Source organism: Hydractinia symbiolongicarpus, chromosome 2, assembly GCF_029227915.1.
Source record: "Hydractinia symbiolongicarpus strain clone_291-10 chromosome 2, HSymV2.1, whole genome shotgun sequence".
Taxonomy (NCBI): Eukaryota; Metazoa; Cnidaria; class Hydrozoa; order Anthoathecata; family Hydractiniidae; genus Hydractinia; species Hydractinia symbiolongicarpus.
The window spans coordinates 14235107-14258912 of record NC_079876.1 but is presented as its reverse complement, the minus strand read 5'-3'; the positions used below and the strand labels follow the sequence as shown (position 1 = coordinate 14258912).

The 23806-nt window shown below is 28.7% G+C and overlaps 1 protein-coding gene across 1 annotated transcript; it reads right to left on the bottom strand.

The window, feature by feature from the left end:
- Positions 1–276: 276 nt before the first annotated feature.
- On the bottom strand, positions 277–23551 carry LOC130629567 (ATP-dependent Clp protease proteolytic subunit-like). The gene is made up of 8 exons (XM_057442822.1): positions 23464–23551; positions 22792–22878; positions 22256–22327; positions 19881–19977; positions 19080–19123; positions 4497–4640; positions 686–791; positions 277–471 (listed from the first exon to the last, which is right to left on the bottom strand). Exons 1-8 carry the CDS (start codon positions 23482–23484, stop codon positions 356–358), a joined length of 687 nt encoding a protein of 228 aa, XP_057298805.1. The 5' UTR covers positions 23485–23551; the 3' UTR covers positions 277–355.
- Positions 23552–23806: the final 255 nt, after the last annotated feature.

Genomic DNA, 23806 nt, shown 5'->3' with positions numbered 1-23806 from the left:
TTCCCACTTCATGCGCCTTGAAACGGGTCTGTGAGGAAAAATCAAAAAGTGCTTCACACGTTTAACTCGTCCTCGAGAGACTCAGATGCACACAAACAGAACATGTGTCACCAGCTTTATGATTATAATTGCTCAACATTGATAGAATATGTCCATGTCTACACTACATAGGCTCGGAAAATGCCATTATCTATAATGTCGCTGTGCACAGGTGACATACATGGAACAGCTGAAGAGAATAATGCACAGAATATGTGTAAAAGAAGAACGAAAAAATGAAAACAATGTAACTACAACACGATCTAAAAAAAAGAATACAATTTACAATAAGATGCTATCCATGCAAAAACAACTATCAGCTTTTCTCCTCTGGTTCACTGGATGCGACAGGAGCATTTAATACGTGGTCAACCACACCAAACGATTTCGCTTCCTCTGGAGACATAAAATTATCTCGTTCAAGTGCTTCCTCTAAAAAGAATATTTCAAGTCTTTCATATTACGTAATGGGAAGTTTCATTGTTGACACCAAATCAAAATCAAACAAAAAATTTCACATTGTTGTCGCAATTTTGATATTAGAAATTTGTTGGGTTGTACAAAACATCCGCCATTATACCCGCCCACTTTACCTAGCATGCCGCCCATAGAACGCCAACAACATTGTTATAAACATTTATCTCACCTATCGTGTTGATATCTTTGCCTGTATGGTTGCTGTAAATACCATTTAAAAGTTTCTTCAGTTTTAAAATTTCTTGCGCTTGTATCGCGATATCCGTGGCTTGGCCCTGGTATGATCAAAAAAAGAATTAGGTTACATTTACACTTGATCATTTTTGTTTCCAATTCAAAAAAGCATTCCAGAGAACAAGGAGAATAACGTCACATGAAAAGTTTCAGTTCGGCTACATTTACACTTAGTCATTTTTGTTCTCAATTCAAAGGCAGATAACTGAATTCCAGAGAACAATGAACAAAGTTCCAGTTCGGTTATATTTACACTTGATCATTTCTGTTAGGTATTTCGGTCATTCTTTGAATCTGAAGGAAGAGTGTCAAATTCAAGTGAACAATAAAATTTAAAGGTACTGTCCGGTAAAATATTAAAACTTGATATTAGTTACATCTCGGCACAAAAGTAAAGAAAAAAGTATTTAAATACAACCAAAATTGTCTTTCATAAGTTTAAACTGAATTTGTTTATTTGACCATGCCATTCTCAATCGCCATCTTTACTGAACTTCGAACGCGGAAAAGGACTGGGTAAAAACATTAATATGCGCAATTTATGCAATGACGTATTCTTTGGGTTACCCCCGTGTAGAGACTGGCGCGTGCAGAAAGAGAAATAAAGAAAAAAAAGTTAATGATATTTCCAACAAAATTTTTTTACGTTTATCAATCATGTTCACAAGCAGAAATTAAAACATAATTGGATTTCAGTTTGAGCTAGAACGGCCCAATAACAAACAACAAATTCCCTCTTGATGGCCCAGACGCACCAGAATTACCCGCTGCTTCTCGCACAGATTTATATATCAGTGAGTGGTGCTTATGTGAAAATTGCGAGAGAATGCCTTCAGCTGTTGAGTGTTTGTGCTGTAACGAGGTGGACACTATCAAATACTTGCAACTACGGTACCTATATAATTTGACCTCACATTTTTCTACTGGTTGTATTATAAATGAGCGCCTGGGTACAAGGTTTCTATTGTGTTTTAGATAAGAAATGTATAACAGAGCATACTAAACAGAGCACGAAGATGTCAACGCGGTTGTGATTTTAAAGAACACTTTGTGGACAGCGTTAGTCGCTCTCCACGATCGGGAAAGCCGTGGACTTAAAAAATCCTAGCACTCTTGAAATTTCTGTTGTCATAGTATTTCCAATCTTATTATTTGAGGATGATATTTTTAGATCTTATCGATATGCGGCATACCGCCAATTCTGTTGGTTTGTTCATAACCACTTGGGAAAAGGCGTTCGTCGGGTTATACCATCTTGTTTCGTGTCTAAGATACGTAGAGAATATCCAAGTACGAATGGGATGTATACTGGCTTCAAAGAAGGTGAAGAAATATCTCAAATTGATTTTTCTCGGACAAATGAAGTTGACGATGAGAATATTTGATTGTAAATTAAAAACAACAGTCTTTTGCAGGAGAGGCGTTCGATCGCACGCGCACGTCGTGGCACACGCGTAAATCGTTTCAGGCGTGCGATTAATTGAACGCCTGAAAAATTAATAATGAGTTTTAAAAATCAATCCTATAAAATCCCATTTTACAGCGTGCGATGACAGCCTTCGAAATAATTTTTGGAGTCTCGTCAGACTTTCGTCGGACAAAACGTTGATAGATTTCCGTCTTCGCCGAACACTTTTAGATCTCAGAATTATCGAATAGTCCTGGTCATTTTCATCCACGAGCAAGCCTATTTATAGCCAACCTGACCATCCTAGCTAATTCACCAACTCCTGACTTAGCTAAAAGAACTACGTAGACATGAATGTCTTTTGCCTGGCCCCTTCGTCGTTGGTAACCAGGTCTTACACAAGAAATCCAGCCATGCGGTTCTTAACTTATGCGGAGGTGAACGCCGACGGAGCACGGATGAATCAAGTCTGCAAAACTGCACTTACGGGCGGAACAGACATGTTATCATGGATTTAAGTGTAGATAATTTCTTCATTTGACAAAACAATTGGAAACCATAGCAGGTCCGAATTTACTGGGTTTTTTTTCATGCCCCAAGTGTTATTTAAACAATTTTAATCTTTCTGGGGGCGTTTAATGGGCGTTTATTCGAAGCATTACGGTATAAAAAGTATAAATATAAATAACCTCAAACCAAGTATTTCTTTTTGTTCGCTAATTGAGGTAGCTTTGGTAATAGAATAGGGGTATTGGGAACGAGGTTTATAATTGTGGAGGAAGTATAAAGGTACAAAAAAACACAATTTATTTAATGCGTTTGTATTTTCTATAATTCCTTCTTTTGCTGGTCGGCTTTCTGGAGTACGATATATGTACGATATGTCAACAACAGTTGTCATATCGTTTGGTATATTACAAAAAATGATTCAGATTCGTCAAGGAGTTTAACTTGTAATGTCGCGTCAGATTTTTTCATTTCATCATCGCACGTTGCTGTCTGCGTTTAAGCATTGGCCACTCCAACGGATGTCTGCATAGATATACTTTTACGTAAATAATCTTACCCGTGTCTGGTCTCAGTATCGGCACAAAAAATAAAGCAGCTTTAACATAATCTACTTTAATTTGTGTAGAGTCAGACATTCTGTTTGTGTGGACATTAAGTTCTATCTCTGAAAGTGAGTTGCATGCTTTGAAATTAAATATTCATAAATTAGTACATTTTTTTAAAAAGGGGGTAAAATATTTAAAAAAAAGATTAAATTAATCTGGTAATATTGTTCAGAGTAAAACAATCATTTTCTATTTACAATGTTTTGACTTGCCGAGAACCCAACGCTTACGTCACAACAAAATATTATTTTAGCCTCCCTTTCATGTAGAATGGCTTCGGTATAAATTTGCTTTTGACAACGTGCGATATGAAAAATTTGTAAACATAAAAGAAATGTTATTCAAGTTGTAAAACTTTAGAGATATAACCACTTACATTTTCGCAACAAATAAGAGAAGTGCAATTAAGTTCAGGCTACTTTTTTATTATTATATTTTTACTGGACAGTACCTTTAACAATACTTCCAAAAAAAGTATAAGTTCACAAGCGCAATGATTACACAAAATAAACAACTTTAAAAAGTCTTGATTATAAGAGGGACAAACAAGTTGTTTCTTTGGTCGAAACTAAAAGTGCAAAAAAAAAAGTTGAAAAAGTGACAAATATTAAGAAGGCGGTGATTAAAGGTGCCTTGTTAGTGTACGACACAATATTAATTCTGAAATTTGATTGGTTAATGTTCTGCTGTTTTGAAATTATTTATTCCTGTCCACTATAAAAAAATTTAAAACGCTCTAACTTCGATGTTAAACTAGTGTCCAGGTCATTTTTTATGCTCGGTAAGCCAGCAAAACTTTTATTTTTATTATTTTTCATATTTTGGCCTATATATGTATAGTTATATTTGTATTTTGACTTTATGGTAATAAATTTGAATCTATTGTAACTATGATGTGAAAAAAATATGTAGGTTTCACAGCTTTTCTAATAAATTCTTGCTTTTTTCATACAATTTCTTTTCGACAACATCGATTTTTGATAATCAACGAACAAAATTACTGATCACATTACACAAACCCTAATGCACGTAGAAGTATTAGTGAAAATGGTCAATAAATTTTATAATAAATGGTCAATCTTATCTTTTTCTTTTGATGCGAATGATTTAGGGCAACCAACCAAAATGTCGTCATGGTGACAACAAATCAACAATCCCTCACACGACACTTTCTTAAAAACACAAGAAACATACCTGCACTCTTAAAAACACAAGAAACATACCTGCACTCCTCCGTGGGGTTGATGAAGCATGATTCGTGAATGCGGTAACGCATGACGTAACCCAGGTGCTCCACTTGTCAGCAACAATGAACCCATACTACAAGCCTGTCCTACGCACCACGTGGCTATGGGTGGTTGGATGTACTGAAATATAACATTTTTTGTTTCTCTTTTAGTCTAAACAATAGACCTATTGTTTTTAACCTGAAATTTTTTGTTTCTCTATTAGTTTAAACAATAGATCTTTTGTTTTTAACCTGAAATTTCTTGTTTCTCTATTAGTCTAAACATTTGACCTATTGTTTTTAACCTGAAATTTCTTGTTTCTCTATTAGTTTAAACAATAGACCTATTGTTTTTAACCTGAAATTTTTGTTTCTCTATTAGTCTAAACAATAGACCTTTTGTTTTTAACCTGAAATTTCTTGTTTCTCTATTAGTTTAAACAATAGACCTATTGTTTTTAACCTGAAATTTTTTGTTTCTCTATTAGTCTAAACAATAGACCTATTGTTTTTAACCTGAATTTTTTGTTTCTCTATTAGTCTAAACAATTGATCTTTTGTTTTTAACCTGAAATTTCTTGTTTCTCTATTAGTCTAAACAATAGACCTTTTGTTTTTAACCTGAAATTTCTTGTTTCTCTATTAGTCTAAACAATAGACCTATTGTTTTTAACCTGAAATTTCTTGTTTCTCTATTAGTCTAAACAATAGACCTATTGTTTTTAACATGAATTTTTTGTTTCTCTATTAGTCTAAACAATAGACCTATTGTTTTTAACCTGAAATTTTTTGTTTCTCTATTAGTTTAAACAATAGACCTTTTGTTTTTAACCTGAAATTTCTTGTTTCTCTATTAGTTTAAACAATAGACCTTTTGTTTTTAACCTGAAATTTCTTGTTTCTCTATTAGTTTAAACAATAGACCTTTTGTTTTTAACCTGAAATTTCTTGTTTCTCTATTAGTTTAAACAATAGACCTATTGTTTTTAACCTGAATTTTTTGTTTCTCTATTAGTCTAAACAATAGACCTATTGTTTTTAACCTGAAATTTTTTGTTTCTCTATTAGTTTAAACAATAGACCTTTTGTTTTTAACCTGAAATTTCTTGTTTCTCTATTAGTTTAAACAATAGACCTTTTGTTTTTAACCTGAAATTTTTTGTTTCTCTATTAGTCTAAACATTTGACCTATTGTTTTTAACCTGAAATTTCTTGTTTCTCTATTAGTTTAAACAATAGACCTTTTGTTTTTAACCTGAAATTTTTTGTTTCTCTATTAGTCTAAACATTTGACCTATTGTTTTTAACCTGAAATTTCTTGTTTCTCTATTAGTTTAAACAATAGACCTATTGTTTTTAACCTGAAATTTTTTGTTTCTCTATTAGTCTAAACAATAGACCTTTTGTTTTTAACCTGAAATTTCTTGTTTCTCTATTAGTTTAAACAATAGACCTTTTGTTTTTAACCTGAAATTTCTTGTTTCTCTATTAGTCTAAACAATAGACCTATTGTTTTTAACCTGAAATTTTTTGTTTCTCTATTAGTCTAAACAATAGACCGTTTGTTTTTAACCTGAAATTTTTGTTTCTCTATTAGTTTAAACAATAGACCTATTGTTTTTAACATGAATTTTTTGTTTCTCTATTAGTTTAAACAATAGACCTTTTGTTTTTAACCTGAAATTTTTTGTTTCTCTATTAGTCTAAACAATAGACCTATTGTTTTTAACCTGAAATTTCTTGTTTCTCTATTAGTCTAAACAATAGACCGTTTGTTTTTAACCTGAAATTTCTTGTTTCTCTATTAGTTTAAACAATAGACCTTTTGTTTTTAACCTGAAATTTTTTGTTTCTCTATTAGTCTAAACAATAGACCTATTGTTTTTAACCTGAAATTTCTTGTTTCTCTATTAGTCTAAACAATAGACCGTTTGTTTTTAACCTGAAATTTCTTGTTTCTCTATTAGTCTAAACAATAGACCTATTGTTTTTAACCTGAAATTTCTTGTTTCTCTATTAGTCTAAACAATAGACCGTTTGTTTTTAACCTGAAATTTCTTGTTTCTCTATTAGTCTAAACAATAGACCTATTGTTTTTAACCTGAAATTTTTTGTTTCTCTATTAGTTTAAACAATAGACCTATTGTTTTTAACCTGAAATTTCTTGTTTCTCTATTAGTCTAAACAATTGACCTATTGTTTTTAACCTGAAATTTCTTGTTTCTCTATTAGTTTAAACAATAGACCTATTGTTTTTAACCTGAAATTTATTGCATCTCTATTAGTCTAAACAATAGACCGTTTGTTTTTAACCTGAAATTTCTTGTTTCTCTATTAGTTTAAACAATAGACCTATTGTTTTTAACCTGAAATTTATTGCATCTCTATTAGTCTAAACATTTGACCTATTGTTTTTAACCTGAAATTTCTTGTTTCTCTATTAGTCTAAACAATAGACCTATTGTTTTTAACCTGAAATTTCTTGTTTCTCTATTAGTCTAAACATTTGACCTATTGTTTTTAACCTGAAATTTCTTGTTTCTCTATTAGTCTAAACATTTGACCTATTGTTTTTAACCTGAAATTTTTTGTTTCTCTATTAGTTTAAACAATAGACCTTTTGTTTTTAACCTGAAATTTTTTGCATCTCTATTAGTCTAAACAATAGACCTATTGTTTTTAACCTGAAATTTCTTGTTTCTCTATTAGTCTAAACAATAGACCTATTGTTTTTAACCTGAAATTTCTTGTTTCTCTATTAGTCTAAACATTTGACCGTTTGTTTTTAACCTGAAATTTTTGTTTCTCTATTAGTTTAAACAATAGACCTATTGTTTTTAACCTGAAATTTTTTGTTTCTCTATTAGTTTAAACAATAGACCTATTGTTTTTAACCTGAAATTTTTTGTTTCTCTATTAGTTTAAACAATAGACCTTTTGTTTTTAACCTGAAATTTTTTGTTTCTCTATTAGTCTAAACATTTGACCTATTGTTTTTAACCTGAAATTTTTTGCATCTCTATTAGTCTAAACAATAGACCTATTGTTTTTAACCTGAAATTTCTTGTTTCTCTATTAGTCTAAACATTTGACCTATTGTTTTTAACCTGAAATTTTTTGCATCTCTATTAGTCTAAACAATAGACCTATTGTTTTTAACCTGAAATTTCTTGTTTCTCTATTAGTTTAAACAATAGACCTATTGTTTTTAACCTGAAATTTTTTGTTTCTCTATTAGTCTAAACATTTGACCTATTGTTTTTAACCTGAAATTTTTTGTTTCTCTATTAGTCTAAACAATAGACCTATTGTTTTTAACCTGAAATTTCTTGTTTCTCTATTAGTCTAAACATTTGACCTATTGTTTTTAACCTGAAATTTTTTGCATCTCTATTAGTCTAAACAATAGACCTATTGTTTTTAACCTGAAATTTCTTGTTTCTCTATTAGTCTAAACAATAGACCTATTGTTTTTAACCTGAAATTTCTTGTTTCTCTATTAGTTTAAACAATAGACCTATTGTTTTTAACCTGAAATTTTTTGTTTCTCTATTAGTCTAAACATTTGACCTATTGTTTTTAACCTGAAATTTTTTGTTTCTCTATTAGTTTAAACAATAGACCGTTTGTTTTTAACCTGAAATTTATTGCATCTCTATTAGTTTAAACAATAGACCTATTGTTTTTAACCTGAAATTTCTTGTTTCTCTATTAGTCTAAACAATAGACCTTTTGTTTTTAACCTGAAATTTCTTGTTTCTCTATTAGTCTAAACAATAGACCTATTGTTTTTAACCTGAAATTTCTTGTTTCTCTATTAGTCTAAACAATAGACCGTTTGTTTTTAACCTGAAATTTTTTGTTTCTCCATTAGTTTAAACAATAGACCTATTGTTTTTAACCTGAAATTTTTTGCATCTCTATTAGTTTAAACAATAGACCTTTTGTTTTTAACCTGAAATTTCTTGTTTCTCTATTAGTCTAAACAATAGACCGTTTGTTTTTAACCTGAAATTTCTTGTTTCTCTATTAGTCTAAACAATAGACCTATTGTTTTTAATCTGAAATTTCTTGTTTCTCTATTAGTTTAAACAATAGACCTTTTGTTTTTAACCTGAAATTTTTTGTTTCTCTATTAGTCTAAACATTTGACCTATTGTTTTTAACCTGAAATTTTTTGTTTCTCTATTAGTCTAAACAATAGACCGTTTGTTTTTAACCTGAAATTTCTTGTTTCTCTATTAGTCTAAACAATAGACCGTTTGTTTTTAACCTGAAATTTTTGTTTCTCTATTAGTCTAAACAATAGACCTATTGTTTTTAACCTGAAATTTCTTGTTTCTCTATTAGTCTAAACAATAGACCGTTTGTTTTTAACCTGAAATTTCTTGTTTCTCTATTAGTCTAAACAATAGACCTATTGTTTTTAACCTGAAATTTCTTGTTTCTCTATTAGTCTAAACAATAGACCGTTTGTTTTTAACCTGAAATTTCTTGTTTCTCTATTAGTCTAAACAATAGACCTATTGTTTTTAACCTGAAATTTCTTGTTTCTCTATTAGTCTAAACAATAGACCGTTTGTTTTTAACCTGAAATTTCTTGTTTCTCTATTAGTCTAAACATTTGACCTATTGTTTTTAACCTGAAATTTTTTGTTTCTCCATTAGTTTAAACAATAGACCTATTGTTTTTAACATGAATTTTTTGTTTCTCTATTAGTTTAAACAATAGACCTATTGTTTTTAACATGAATTTTTTGTTTCTCTATTAGTCTAAACAATAGACCGTTTGTTTTTAACCTGAAATTTCTTGTTTCTCTATTAGTCTAAACATTTGACCTATTGTTTTTAACCTGAAATTTCTTGTTTCTCTATTAGTCTAAACAATAGACCTATTGTTTTTAACCTGAAATTTCTTGTTTCTCTATTAGTCTAAACATTTGACCTATTGTTTTTAACCTGAAATTTTTTGTTTCTCTATTAGTTTAAACAATAGACCTATTGTTTTTAACCTGAAATTTTTTGTTTCTCTATTAGTTTAAACAATAGACCTATTGTTTTTAACCTGAAATTTCTTGTTTCTCTATTAGTTTAAACAATAGACCTATTGTTTTTAACATGAATTTTTTGTTTCTCTATTAGTCTAAACAATAGACCTTTTGTTTTTAACCTGAAATTTTTTGTTTCTCTATTAGTCTAAACAATAGACCGTTTGTTTTTAACCTGAAATTTCTTGTTTCTCTATTAGTTTAAACAATAGACCTATTGTTTTTAACCTGAAATTTCTTGTTTCTCTATTAGTTTAAACAATAGACCTATTGTTTTTAACCTGAAATTTCTTGTTTCTCTATTAGTTTAAACAATAGACCTATTGTTTTTAACCTGAAATTTATTGCATCTCTATTAGTTTAAACAATAGACCTATTGTTTTTAACCTGAAATTTTTTGCATCTCTATTAGTTTAAACAATAGACCTATTGTTTTTAACATGAATTTTTTGTTTCTCTATTAGTTTAAACAATAGACCTTTTGTTTTTAACCTGAAATTTTTTGTTTCTCTATTAGTCTAAACAATAGACCTATTGTTTTTAACCTGAAATTTTTTGTTTCTCTATTAGTCTAAACAATAGACCTATTGTTTTTAACCTGAAATTTTTTGTTTCTCTATTAGTCTAAACAATAGACCTATTGTTTTTAACCTGAAATTTCTTGTTTCTCTATTAGTCTAAACAATAGACCGTTTGTTTTTAACCTGAAATTTCTTGTTTCTCTATTAGTCTAAACAATAGACCTATTGTTTTTAACCTGAAATTTCTTGTTTCTCTATTAGTCTAAACAATAGACCTATTGTTTTTAACCTGAAATTTTTTGTTTCTCTATTAGTCTAAACAATAGACCTATTGTTTTTAACCTGAAATTTCTTGTTTCTCTATTAGTCTAAACATTTGACCTATTGTTTTTAACCTGAAATTTTTTGTTTCTCTATTAGTCTAAACAATAGACCTATTGTTTTTAACCTGAAATTTCTTGTTTCTCTATTAGTCTAAACAATAGACCTATTGTTTTTAACCTGAAATTTCTTGTTTCTCTATTACTCTAAACAATAGACCTATTGTTTTTAACCTGAAATTTCTTGTTTCTCTATTAGTCTAAACAATAGACCTATTGTTTTTAACCTGAAATTTTTTGTTTCTCTATTAGTCTAAACAATAGACCTATTGTTTTTAACCTGAAATTTCTTGTTTCTCTATTAGTTTAAACAATAGACCTATTGTTTTTAACATGAATTTTTTGTTTCTCTATTAGTCTAAACAATAGACCTTTTGTTTTTAACCTGAAATTTTTTGTTTCTCTATTAGTCTAAACATTTGACCTATTGTTTTTAACCTGAAATTTCTTGTTTCTCTATTAGTTTAAACAATAGACCGTTTGTTTTTAACCTGAAATTTTTTGTTTCTCTATTAGTTTAAACAATAGACCTTTTGTTTTTAACCTGAAATTTCTTGTTTCTCTATTAGTCTAAACATTTGACCTATTGTTTTTAACCTGAAATTTTTTGTTTCTCTATTAGTCTAAACAATAGACCTTTTGTTTTTAACCTGAAATTTTTTGTTTCTCTATTAGTCTAAACAATAGACCTTTTGTTTTTAACCTGAAATTTTTTGCATCTCTATTAGTCTAAACATTTGACCTATTGTTTTTAACATGAATTTTTTGTTTCTCTATTAGTCTAAACAATAGACCTATTGTTTTTAACCTGAAATTTCTTGTTTCTCTATTAGTCTAAACATTTGACCTATTGTTTTTAACCTGAAATTTCTTGTTTCTCTATTAGTTTAAACAATAGACCGTTTGTTTTTAACCTGAAATTTTTTGTTTCTCTATTAGTTTAAACAATAGACCTTTTGTTTTTAACCTGAAATTTCTTGTTTCTCTATTAGTTTAAACAATAGACCTTTTGTTTTTAACCTGAAATTTTTTGTTTCTCTATTAGTCTAAACAATAGACCTATTGTTTTTAACCTGAAATTTCTTGTTTCTCTATTAGTCTAAACAATAGACCTATTGTTTTTAACATGAATTTTTTGTTTCTCTATTAGTCTAAACAATAGACCTATTGTTTTTAACCTGAAATTTCTTGTTTCTCTATTAGTCTAAACAATAGACCTATTGTTTTTAACCTGAAATTTTTTGCATCTCTATTAGTTTAAATAATAGACCTTTTGTTTTTAACCTGAAATTTATTGCATCTCTATTAGTTTAAACAATAGACCTTTTGTTTTTAACCTGAAATTTTTTGCATCTCTATTAGTCTAAACAATAGACCTATTGTTTTCAATCTGAAATTTCTTGTTTCTCTATTAGTTTAAATAATAGACCTTTTGTTTTTAACCTGAAATTTTTTGCATCTCTATTAGTTTAAACAATAGACCTTTTGTTTTTAACCTGAAATTTTTTGTTTCTCTATTAGTCTAAACAATAGACCTATTGTTTTTAACCTGAAATTTCTTGTTTCTCTATTAGTCTAAACAATAGACCGTTTGTTTTTAACCTGAAATTTTTGTTTCTCTATTAGTCTAAACAATAGACCTATTGTTTTTAACCTGAAATTTTTTGCATCTCTATTAGTCTAAACAATAGACCTATTGTTTTTAACCTGAAATTTCTTGTTTCTCTATTAGTTTAAACAATAGACCTATTGTTTTTAACCTGAAATTTCTTGTTTCTCTATTAGTTTAAACAATAGACCGTTTGTTTTTAACCTGAAATTTCTTGTTTCTCTATTAGTCTAAACATTTGACCTATTGTTTTTAACCTGAAATTTATTGCATCTCCATTAGTCTAAACAATAGACCTATTGTTTTTAACCTGAAATTTATTGCATCTCCATTAGTTTAAACAATAGACCTTTTGTTTTTAACCTGAAATTTTTTGCATCTCTATTAGTTTAAACAATAGACCTATTGTTTTTAACCTGAAATTTATTGCATCTCCATTAGTTTAAACAATAGACCGTTTGTTTTTAACCTGAAATTTTTTGTTTCTCTATTAGTTTAAACAATAGACCTTTTGTTTTTAACCTGAAATTTCTTGTTTCTCTATTAGTCTAAACAATAGACCTATTGTTTTTAACCTGAAATTTTTGTTTCTCTATTAGTTTAAACAATAGACCTATTGTTTTTAACCTGAAATTTTTTGCATCTCTATTAGTTTAAACAATAGACCTTTTGTTTTTAACCTGAAATTTCTTGTTTCTCTATTAGTCTAAACAATAGACCTATTGTTTTTAACCTGAAATTTCTTGCATCTCTATTAGTTTAAACAATAGACCTATTGTTTTTAACATGAATTTTTTGTTTCTCTATTAGTCTAAACAATAGACCGTTTGTTTTTAACCTGAAATTTCCTGTTTCTCTATTAGTCTAAACATTTGACCTATTGTTTTTAACCTGAAATTTCTTGTTTCTCTATTAGTCTAAACAATAGACCTATTGTTTTTAACCTGAAATTTCTTGTTTCTCTATTAGTTTAAACAATAGACCTATTGTTTTTAACCTGAAATTTTTTGTTTCTCTATTAGTTTAAACAATAGACCTATTGTTTTTAACCTGAAATTTCTTGTTTCTCTATTAGTTTAAACAATAGATCTTTTGTTTTTAACCTGAAATTTCTTGTTTCTCTATTAGTCTAAACATTTGACCTATTGTTTTTAACCTGAAATTTTTTGTTTCTCTATTAGTCTAAACAATAGACCTATTGTTTTTAACCTGAAATTTCTTGTTTCTCTATTAGTCTAAACAATAGACCTATTGTTTTTAACCTGAAATTTCTTGTTTCTCTATTAGTCTAAACATTTGACCTATTGTTTTTAACCTGAAATTTCTTGTTTCTCTATTAGTCTAAACAATAGACCTATTGTTTTTAACCTGAAATTTCTTGTTTCTCTATTAGTCTAAACAATAGACCTATTGTTTTTAACCTGAAATTTCTTGTTTCTCTATTAGTTTAAACAATAGACCTATTGTTTTTAACATGAATTTTTTGTTTCTCTTTTAGTCTAAACAATAGACCGTTTGTTTTTAACCTGAAATTTCTTGTTTCTCTATTAGTCTAAACAATTGACCTATTGTTTTTAACCTGAAATTTCTTGTTTCTCTATTAGTCTAAACAATAGACCTATTGTTTTTAACCTGAAATTTCTTGTTTCTCTATTAGTTTAAACAATAGACCTTTTGTTTTTAACCTGAAATTTCTTGTTTCTCTATTAGTCTAAACAATAGACCTATTGTTTTTAACCTGAAATTTCTTGTTTCTCTATTAGTTTAAACAATAGACCTATTGTTTTTAACCTGAATTTTTTGTTTCTCTATTAGTCTAAACAATAGACCTATTGTTTTTAACCTGAAATTTTTTGTTTCTCTATCAGTCTAAACAATAGACCTATTGTTTTTAACCTGAAATTTTTTGTTTCTCTATTAGTTTAAACAATAGACCTATTGTTTTTAACCTGAAATTTCTTGTTTCTCTATTAGTTTAAACAATAGACCTATTGTTTTTAACCTGAAATTTTTTGTTTCTCTATTAGTCTAAACAATAGACCGTTTGTTTTTAACCTGAAATTTTTTGTTTCTCTATTAGTTTAAACAATAGACCTATTGTTTTTAACCTGAAATTTCTTGTTTCTCTATTAGTTTAAACAATAGACCTATTGTTTTTAACCTGAAATTTCTTGTTTCTCTATTAGTTTAAACAATAGACCTATTGTTTTTAACCTGAAATTTTTTGTTTCTCTATTAGTCTAAACAATAGACCTATTGTTTTTAACCTGAATTTTTTGTTTCTCTATTAGTTTAAACAATAGACCTATTGTTTTTAACCTGAAATTTTTTGTTTCTCTATTAGTTTAAACAATAGACCTATTGTTTTTAACCTGAAATTTCTTGTTTCTCTATTAGTTTAAACAATAGACCTATTGTTTTTAACATGAATTTTTTGTTTCTCTTTTAGTCTAAACAATAGACCGTTTGTTTTTAACCTGAAATTTCTTGTTTCTCTATTAGTCTAAACAATTGACCTATTGTTTTTAACCTGAAATTTCTTGTTTCTCTATTAGTCTAAACAATAGACCTATTGTTTTTAACCTGAAATTTCTTGTTTCTCTATTAGTTTAAACAATAGACCTATTGTTTTTAACCTGAAATTTCTTGTTTCTCTATTAGTCTAAACAATAGACCTATTGTTTTTAACATGAATTTTTTGTTTCTCTATTAGTCTAAACAATAGACCTATTGTTTTTAACCTGAAATTTCTTGTTTCTCTATTAGTCTAAACAATAGACCTATTGTTTTTAACCTGAAATTTTTTGCATCTCTATTAGTTTAAATAATAGACCTTTTGTTTTTAACCTGAAATTTATTGCATCTCTATTAGTTTAAACAATAGACCTTTTGTTTTTAACCTGAAATTTTTTGCATCTCTATTAGTCTAAACAATAGACCTATTGTTTTCAATCTGAAATTTCTTGTTTCTCTATTAGTTTAAATAATAGACCTTTTGTTTTTAACCTGAAATTTTTTGCATCTCTATTAGTTTAAACAATAGACCTTTTGTTTTTAACCTGAAATTTTTTGTTTCTCTATTAGTCTAAACAATAGACCTATTGTTTTTAACCTGAAATTTCTTGTTTCTCTATTAGTCTAAACAATAGACCGTTTGTTTTTAACCTGAAATTTTTGTTTCTCTATTAGTCTAAACAATAGACCTATTGTTTTTAACCTGAAATTTTTTGCATCTCTATTAGTCTAAACAATAGACCTATTGTTTTTAACCTGAAATTTCTTGTTTCTCTATTAGTTTAAACAATAGACCTATTGTTTTTAACCTGAAATTTCTTGTTTCTCTATTAGTTTAAACAATAGACCGTTTGTTTTTAACCTGAAATTTCTTGTTTCTCTATTAGTCTAAACATTTGACCTATTGTTTTTAACCTGAAATTTATTGCATCTCCATTAGTCTAAACAATAGACCTATTGTTTTTAACCTGAAATTTATTGCATCTCCATTAGTTTAAACAATAGACCTTTTGTTTTTAACCTGAAATTTTTTGCATCTCTATTAGTTTAAACAATAGACCTATTGTTTTTAACCTGAAATTTATTGCATCTCCATTAGTTTAAACAATAGACCGTTTGTTTTTAACCTGAAATTTTTTGTTTCTCTATTAGTTTAAACAATAGACCTTTTGTTTTTAACCTGAAATTTCTTGTTTCTCTATTAGTTTAAACAATAGACCTTTTGTTTTTAACCTGAAATTTCCTGTTTCTCTATTAGTCTAAACAATAGACCTATTGTTTTTAACCTGAAATTTCTTGTTTCTCTATTAGTCTAAACAATAGACCTATTGTTTTTAACCTGAAATTTTTGTTTCTCTATTAGTTTAAACAATAGACCTATTGTTTTTAACCTGAAATTTTTTGCATCTCTATTAGTTTAAACAATAGACCTTTTGTTTTTAACCTGAAATTTCTTGTTTCTCTATTAGTCTAAACAATAGACCTATTGTTTTTAACCTGAAATTTCTTGCATCTCTATTAGTTTAAACAATAGACCTATTGTTTTTAACATGAATTTTTTGTTTCTCTATTAGTCTAAACAATAGACCGTTTGTTTTTAACCTGAAATTTCCTGTTTCTCTATTAGTCTAAACATTTGACCTATTGTTTTTAACCTGAAATTTCTTGTTTCTCTATTAGTCTAAACAATAGACCTATTGTTTTTAACCTGAAATTTCTTGTTTCTCTATTAGTTTAAACAATAGACCTATTGTTTTTAACCTGAAATTTTTTGTTTCTCTATTAGTTTAAACAATAGACCTATTGTTTTTAACCTGAAATTTCTTGTTTCTCTATTAGTTTAAACAATAGATCTTTTGTTTTTAACCTGAAATTTCTTGTTTCTCTATTAGTCTAAACATTTGACCTATTGTTTTTAACCTGAAATTTTTTGTTTCTCTATTAGTCTAAACAATAGACCTATTGTTTTTAACCTGAAATTTCTTGTTTCTCTATTAGTCTAAACAATAGACCTATTGTTTTTAACCTGAAATTTCTTGTTTCTCTATTAGTCTAAACATTTGACCTATTGTTTTTAACCTGAAATTTCTTGTTTCTCTATTAGTCTAAACAATAGACCTATTGTTTTTAACCTGAAATTTCTTGTTTCTCTATTAGTCTAAACAATAGACCTATTGTTTTTAACCTGAAATTTCTTGTTTCTCTATTAGTTTAAACAATAGACCTATTGTTTTTAACATGAATTTTTTGTTTCTCTTTTAGTCTAAACAATAGACCGTTTGTTTTTAACCTGAAATTTCTTGTTTCTCTATTAGTCTAAACAATTGACCTATTGTTTTTAACCTGAAATTTCTTGTTTCTCTATTAGTCTAAACAATAGACCTATTGTTTTTAACCTGAAATTTCTTGTTTCTCTATTAGTTTAAACAATAGACCTTTTGTTTTTAACCTGAAATTTCTTGTTTCTCTATTAGTCTAAACAATAGACCTATTGTTTTTAACCTGAAATTTCTTGTTTCTCTATTAGTTTAAACAATAGACCTATTGTTTTTAACCTGAATTTTTTGTTTCTCTATTAGTCTAAACAATAGACCTATTGTTTTTAACCTGAAATTTTTTGTTTCTCTATCAGTCTAAACAATAGACCTATTGTTTTTAACCTGAAATTTTTTGTTTCTCTATTAGTTTAAACAATAGACCTATTGTTTTTAACCTGAAATTTCTTGTTTCTCTATTAGTTTAAACAATAGACCTATTGTTTTTAACCTGAAATTTTTTGTTTCTCTATTAGTCTAAACAATAGACCGTTTGTTTTTAACCTGAAATTTTTTGTTTCTCTATTAGTTTAAACAATAGACCTATTGTTTTTAACCTGAAATTTCTTGTTTCTCTATTAGTTTAAACAATAGACCTATTGTTTTTAACCTGAAATTTCTTGTTTCTCTATTAGTTTAAACAATAGACCTATTGTTTTTAACCTGAAATTTTTTGTTTCTCTATTAGTCTAAACAATAGACCTATTGTTTTTAACCTGAATTTTTTGTTTCTCTATTAGTCTAAACAATAGACCGTTTGTTTTTAACCTGAAATTTTTTGTTTCTCTATTAGTTTAAACAATAGACCTATTGTTTTTAACCTGAAATTTTTTGTTTCTCTATTAGTTTAAACAATAGACCTATTGTTTTTAACCTGAAATTTCTTGTTTCTCTATTAGTTTAAACAATAGACCTATTGTTTTTAACATGAATTTTTTGTTTCTCTTTTAGTCTAAACAATAGACCGTTTGTTTTTAACCTGAAATTTCTTGTTTCTCTATTAGTCTAAACAATTGACCTATTGTTTTTAACCTGAAATTTCTTGTTTCTCTATTAGTCTAAACAATAGACCTATTGTTTTTAACCTGAAATTTCTTGTTTCTCTATTAGTTTAAACAATAGTCCTATTGTTTTTAACCTGAAATTTCTTGTTTCTCTATTAGTCTAAACAATAGACCTATTGTTTTTAACCTGAAATTTCTTGTTTCTCTATTAGTTTAAACAATAGACCTATTGTTTTTAACCTGAAATTTTTTGTTTCTCTTTTAGTCTAAACAATAGACCGTTTGTTTTTAACCTGAAATTTCTTGTTTCTCTATTAGTTTAAACAATAGACCTATTGTTTTTAACCTGAAATTTCTTGTTTCTCTATTAGTCTAAACAATAGACCTTTTGTTTTTAACCTGAAATTTCTTGTTTCTCTATTAGTTTAAACAATAGACCTATTGTTTTTAACCTGAAATTTTTTGTTTCTCTTTTAGTCTAAACAATAGACCGTTTGTTTTTAACCTGAAATTTTTTGTTTCTCTATTAGTCTAAACAATAGACCTATTGTTTTTAACCTGAAATTTTTTGCATCTCTATTAGTTTAAACAATAGACCTTTTGTTTTTAACCTGAAATTTTTTGCATCTCTATTAGTCTAAACAGACCTATTGTTTTTAACCTGAAATTTCTTGTTTCTCTGTTAGTCTAAACAATTGACCTATTGTTTTAGTCTGAAATCCCATCAAATAGAGCACATTCTTAAAATAAAAAAATCGTGGAACACGGTACTGAAACTTTTTGCTTGAATGTCTTATATAGTTGTAAGAGCACACGAGGTACAAAGAAACGAGTTTCCGACTTCGATTAAACTTTTTTTAAAGATAAACTCATGTATGGCTTTTTTATCCATACGACAAAAATCATGTCGTGTATTTGGGCCTTAAAAGATAGAAAATTCCAGGATGATAAATGCAACAATCTGGCATCAAATAAGGTAATATGTTTTTATACTTACAAAAACGTCTTCTGTTAACTATCATAAACACTACGTTTATTTTAACGATTTTTGCAGTGTGTGTAAAACGGCCCTTATGTTTCAACTGCTACAAACATACACACCTACGAAATAGCTAAATACAGGATGGTGTTGTTGCATATTGGTCGCAACTTATACTGATATGAAACTTATTATGTTTAACACATACCTGCATTGTGTCGTAGATAGCAAGACCAGATGTTACCGATCCACCTAAATGTTTAAAAACAAAAGGTGTTAGAAAAACTTTTGACCAGACAAAATTGGAGCATGCTTGCAGCTTGCAGTAAGTCAAAACATATGCGTCTTTCTTTAATGAAATATTTTCACAAGCATCAAAGCAACTACTTAAGGCAACCATTGCATGAAGTCATCCCCTTCTTTCTATTTATTTTTCATTGCTCTAGTTTATATGCCATTAAGTTTTAGATTCCATCATGTCAAATTTATTTTTGCTGTGCTATGACAATTTCAATATGGAATGACAAATCTCAATTAAATACAGATAATTCTCTAAAATATATATCTGACCTTGTAAAATGATGCACTAAGAAATAAAAATCTTCACTAAAATTTTAATAGCAAAATTTTGACAAATTTGAAATCATTTGCCCCCCAGTTAGTGTGTGCGTATGTGTGTTTGCAGGGACACGGGCAGGATTTCTGTCAGTAATTAAACATGGACAAAGACTGACAACAATCATATAGAAATCTTCCGGGTTTTTTATTACCAACATTTTATGCCCAGTCTGTATTTCTATGAAATTGCAACTCTAAGTCCAACAACCGCGGATCTCAAGTGGCTGATAAAATCACAATTTTTTTACGTGAAGTAATGGCTACAAACAAAGTCGATAATGGAAAATGCAATAATTTTTAAAAACAATAACATCGTATAACATCGACAACACCGGCAGAATGGACAACAACAACAACAACACCCAAACAACTAATAAGACCAAAAACTCACCCGGACTGTTTATATACATGTGGATAGGTTTTTTGCTACTTTCAGACTGTAAAAATAGAAGTTGTGCGACAATAACACTGGATAATGTATCATCAATCTAAAACATGAAAATAGTAAAAAAATTAAAGATAGCAGCTATGATGGATTATTCACACACTTGTTATAAGCACATAAAAAATTAACTTTGTGATATTTAAATTCATGCTCTTTAGCACAACTATTCTTCACTCCTCGCAAATAAGTCAATAGTATATCGCATTTGCACGACCACAAAATGGCGCAGAGGCAGACAATTACAGGTATTTTTCATAATAAGGCAATCAGGCTCGACGTAAATTCCAAGGTTCTTATTTTGCTCTTATTGTTTATCAAGCATTGGAAATAAAACAAAAAATTGATTTTAAATTTTTTGCCACGCTTTTTTATCTTTTTTTTTGTTGTTGTTATCAGCTTATGCTTAAGAAATACGTTTTTATAAACATAACGTTGTTTTAAACCTTTTCAACAACGAGTTGGTCTAAAGCGATCTTATTTTAGTCATTTCCCAGCTTGCATGTTCTAACTAAAAGTTGGACACGGTGCCTACTCATTAAAATAAATTTCAAGACTTTTTTCCAGATGGTTCTGCCTTTTTTTACCAAGAGCACTTTCGTTCGGCAATAACAGAACCTTCTATGAGAAAAATTCTACGTAAATAGTTTCCATAACCTGAAAATTGAAAAAGCAACAACATGTGAAGCTTTAAAAAAAATCTTTTTTCCATGAGCGCACTCTGTTGTACTCTTCCAAAGTCCACATGGCAGACTCCTAAACAGTTACAGCTGCCTAAGCATTCATGATTTAAAAGGGAACAGTCAATCCAAAAGAATTCCCATCACAGAGCAAAGACGAGTAGCATTGACATTAAAATCAAAGAGCAGAAGCATTAGAAAATACCGAATAAGATAAAAACATTGTGGCTTCACGATAAAATACCAATATTAGGACCAACAATGAGTATGTTTATTATTTTTTATTGACAATATATTTCGGATAAACATTATCCATCATCAGGTCTAAAAGCAAATAAATAATGTTAAAACAGTTAAAAACAAGTATAAAATTATTCAACATATCATACATAAACTACACCTCACACTACAACAAATCAAATTTACAAGAAAATCTAAAAACAAAACGAGTTTAGAAGAGAGTAAGGTAATTAAATTTTTATTAACAATGCTCTGCTTCTATATTCGTCTTTTGTATTTAAAACCGGTTTGATGTAATTGATCATTAACGCCTCAAGAGTCATTAAATGATAAACGTTCCGTGTTGATGAACATAAAATTGATACATTTTCCATTGTTAAAAGATTATTGCAATCGTCGAAATGCTTTCCCACCGGACCAGTTCTTTTATGTTTCTTAAGTCGTTTGATTAAATGTCGGCTCGTCTGTAATATAAACGGTCAGTCGTATCCGGCCTAGTTCATCGAATATATCGAGCGTGTAGCACATTGTCGAATTTTCACCAAAGTCTAGAAAAAGGTAAAACTGTTCTTGAGAAAAATCAATATCCGAAAGCTTTCTATGACCCGATAATTAAAAGTACGATATCTAAGATTATGGAAAATAATGATAACGAGAATCCTGATGAAGAAAACGAGAAAGAAGAGTCTGAAGAGAAGATGATTTTCATTCAATACCGTGGGCGAGTTTCGGAGAAATTTGAAACTTCTATGAGAAAGTTGAATATTCCGTGTAAAATTATTTTCACATTGAAAAAGTTGAAAAGTTCTTTGCCTCTATTGAAACCTGTAATTGAAAAATGTTTCAAAAGTTGTTTGGTATACAAAATAGAATGTCCACGATGCAACTCGTGCTATGTCGGACAGACGAGCCGACATTTAATCAAACGACTTAAGGAACATAAAAGAACTGGTCCGGTGGGAAAGCATTTCGACGATTGCAATAATCTTTAACAATGGAAAATGTATCAATTTTATGTTCATCAACACGGAACGTTTATCATTTAATGACTCTTGAGGCGTTAAAGATCAATTACATCAAACCGGTTTTAAATACAAAAGACGAATATAGAAGCAGAGCATTGGTAATAAAAATTTAATTACCTTACTCTCTTCTAAACTCGTTTTGTTTTTAGATTTTCTTGTAAATTTGATTTGTTGTAGTGTGAGGTGTAGTTTATGTATGATATGTTGAATAATTTTATACTTGTTTTTAACTGTTTTTAACATTATTTATTTGCTTTTAGACCTGATGATGGATAATGTTTATCCGAAATATATTGTCAATAAAAAATAATAAACATACTCATTGTTGGTCCTAATATTGGCATTACAAAATAAATAAATAAATAAATAAATAACTTACAGGTCCAAACAAACATATTATTCTTTCTTTTAACAATCTTGAGTATATATCATACGCTCGTTCTGAACGCCCCTACAAAAGTAAAATATGTGATGTTACTTGAAAAGAAGAAAATTACCCAGCTCTGATTGGCGTTATTACACACAAAGTTGCACACCAGATAAACAAAAAAATTATTAAACCAGAACGAACTTTGATTAGTAGAACGAATAAAACAACCAATATAACAGCCCTATAAACAGCGCGCCATACTAGATAAACGAGGAAGAGACAAAAAGGTCAGTATAAGGCGGTATAAGGCGAATAACACAACTAGACAAGTAATACAAAATGAGACATGTGGTACAAGACATAACAAAAACAGACAATGCAAGGGAAAACAAGCCATGATAAGGCAAGCCAGCACAAGACAAGATAAGACAAGTACTAGAAGGTTACGGAAGACGTGATGACGTCATGACAAGACAAAAGAAGACAAAGTGGGGAAAACAAGCCATGGACAATGAAACAAAACAAGGCAATAAATAACAACTTACTGACTGTTCCACAACGATAGGTACATATGACACTGCTCTTCTTGCATTTGCTCTGACACAATGAAAGCAGGTTGTTGATATAGCTTTCTTAGAAGAAAATATAATACGTCAATAAAGAATAGGCAGAGTCTGCTTAATACTGTTAATGTCATTGAGCAAGAGTCTTATGCAAAATTGTAGAACCTACAATTACAATGACACTTACATAGATTGTTTGGTTTGTTCTTTTGGTCGGAAAACATGTTTGGAAAAAGTTAAAAAGAGCAATATGTTTCTAAAACCTTAGGGAGCTCTCTAAAAACCGAGCCTGAAAGACTAAAAAATATAAAATTGATGTCTCGTGATTGTGGTATATCCAAGCTATTCGAATTTAGCTCGAATGTTAGATTGAATTTACTTATTCAAATTCAAAAAAATAATTTAAATTTTAACAGGTCTATTTCAATGAATCAGAAAATAAAAGGTCGGCTATAAAGGTTTCGTCGTACTTTTAAATTTTCGCTTGAGTTTTAACTTAAACTCCTAGTACAATTCTCATACTTTTCATATTCCAAGCCCGTATTATTTTGGTCCACGACCCCTGTTAGTGTTTGACTTAGCAATTTTTTAACAGGTTTTTGTTTCACCCGTTGACAATATTTGAGAGTTAAATTGAAAAAGAAATCATCTCACCAGCATTTTGTTTCGAAACATGGTCACAATTTTATATTTATACACCTAAAAATAAGTATTTATATCTTATAAATAAATATATATTATGGAAAGAAGAAAATAATTAAAATCTTGCAAGGCATCCAACAAAGTTGTGGCAACCAAGTAAAGACATGACAAAAAAATTCAAAAAATAAACAAAAAACGTGGCAAAATAAAAATTGTGCGGTAGCAATTTCTTCGAATGAAGATTTTTTTTGAAAAAGAATTATAGAATACAATACAAATTGTATTGTCCAGCAAAACATCTTTTGTTGTTGATTAGTTGATTGTGGTCCCCTTTAATTTGAAAACTATTTATTCT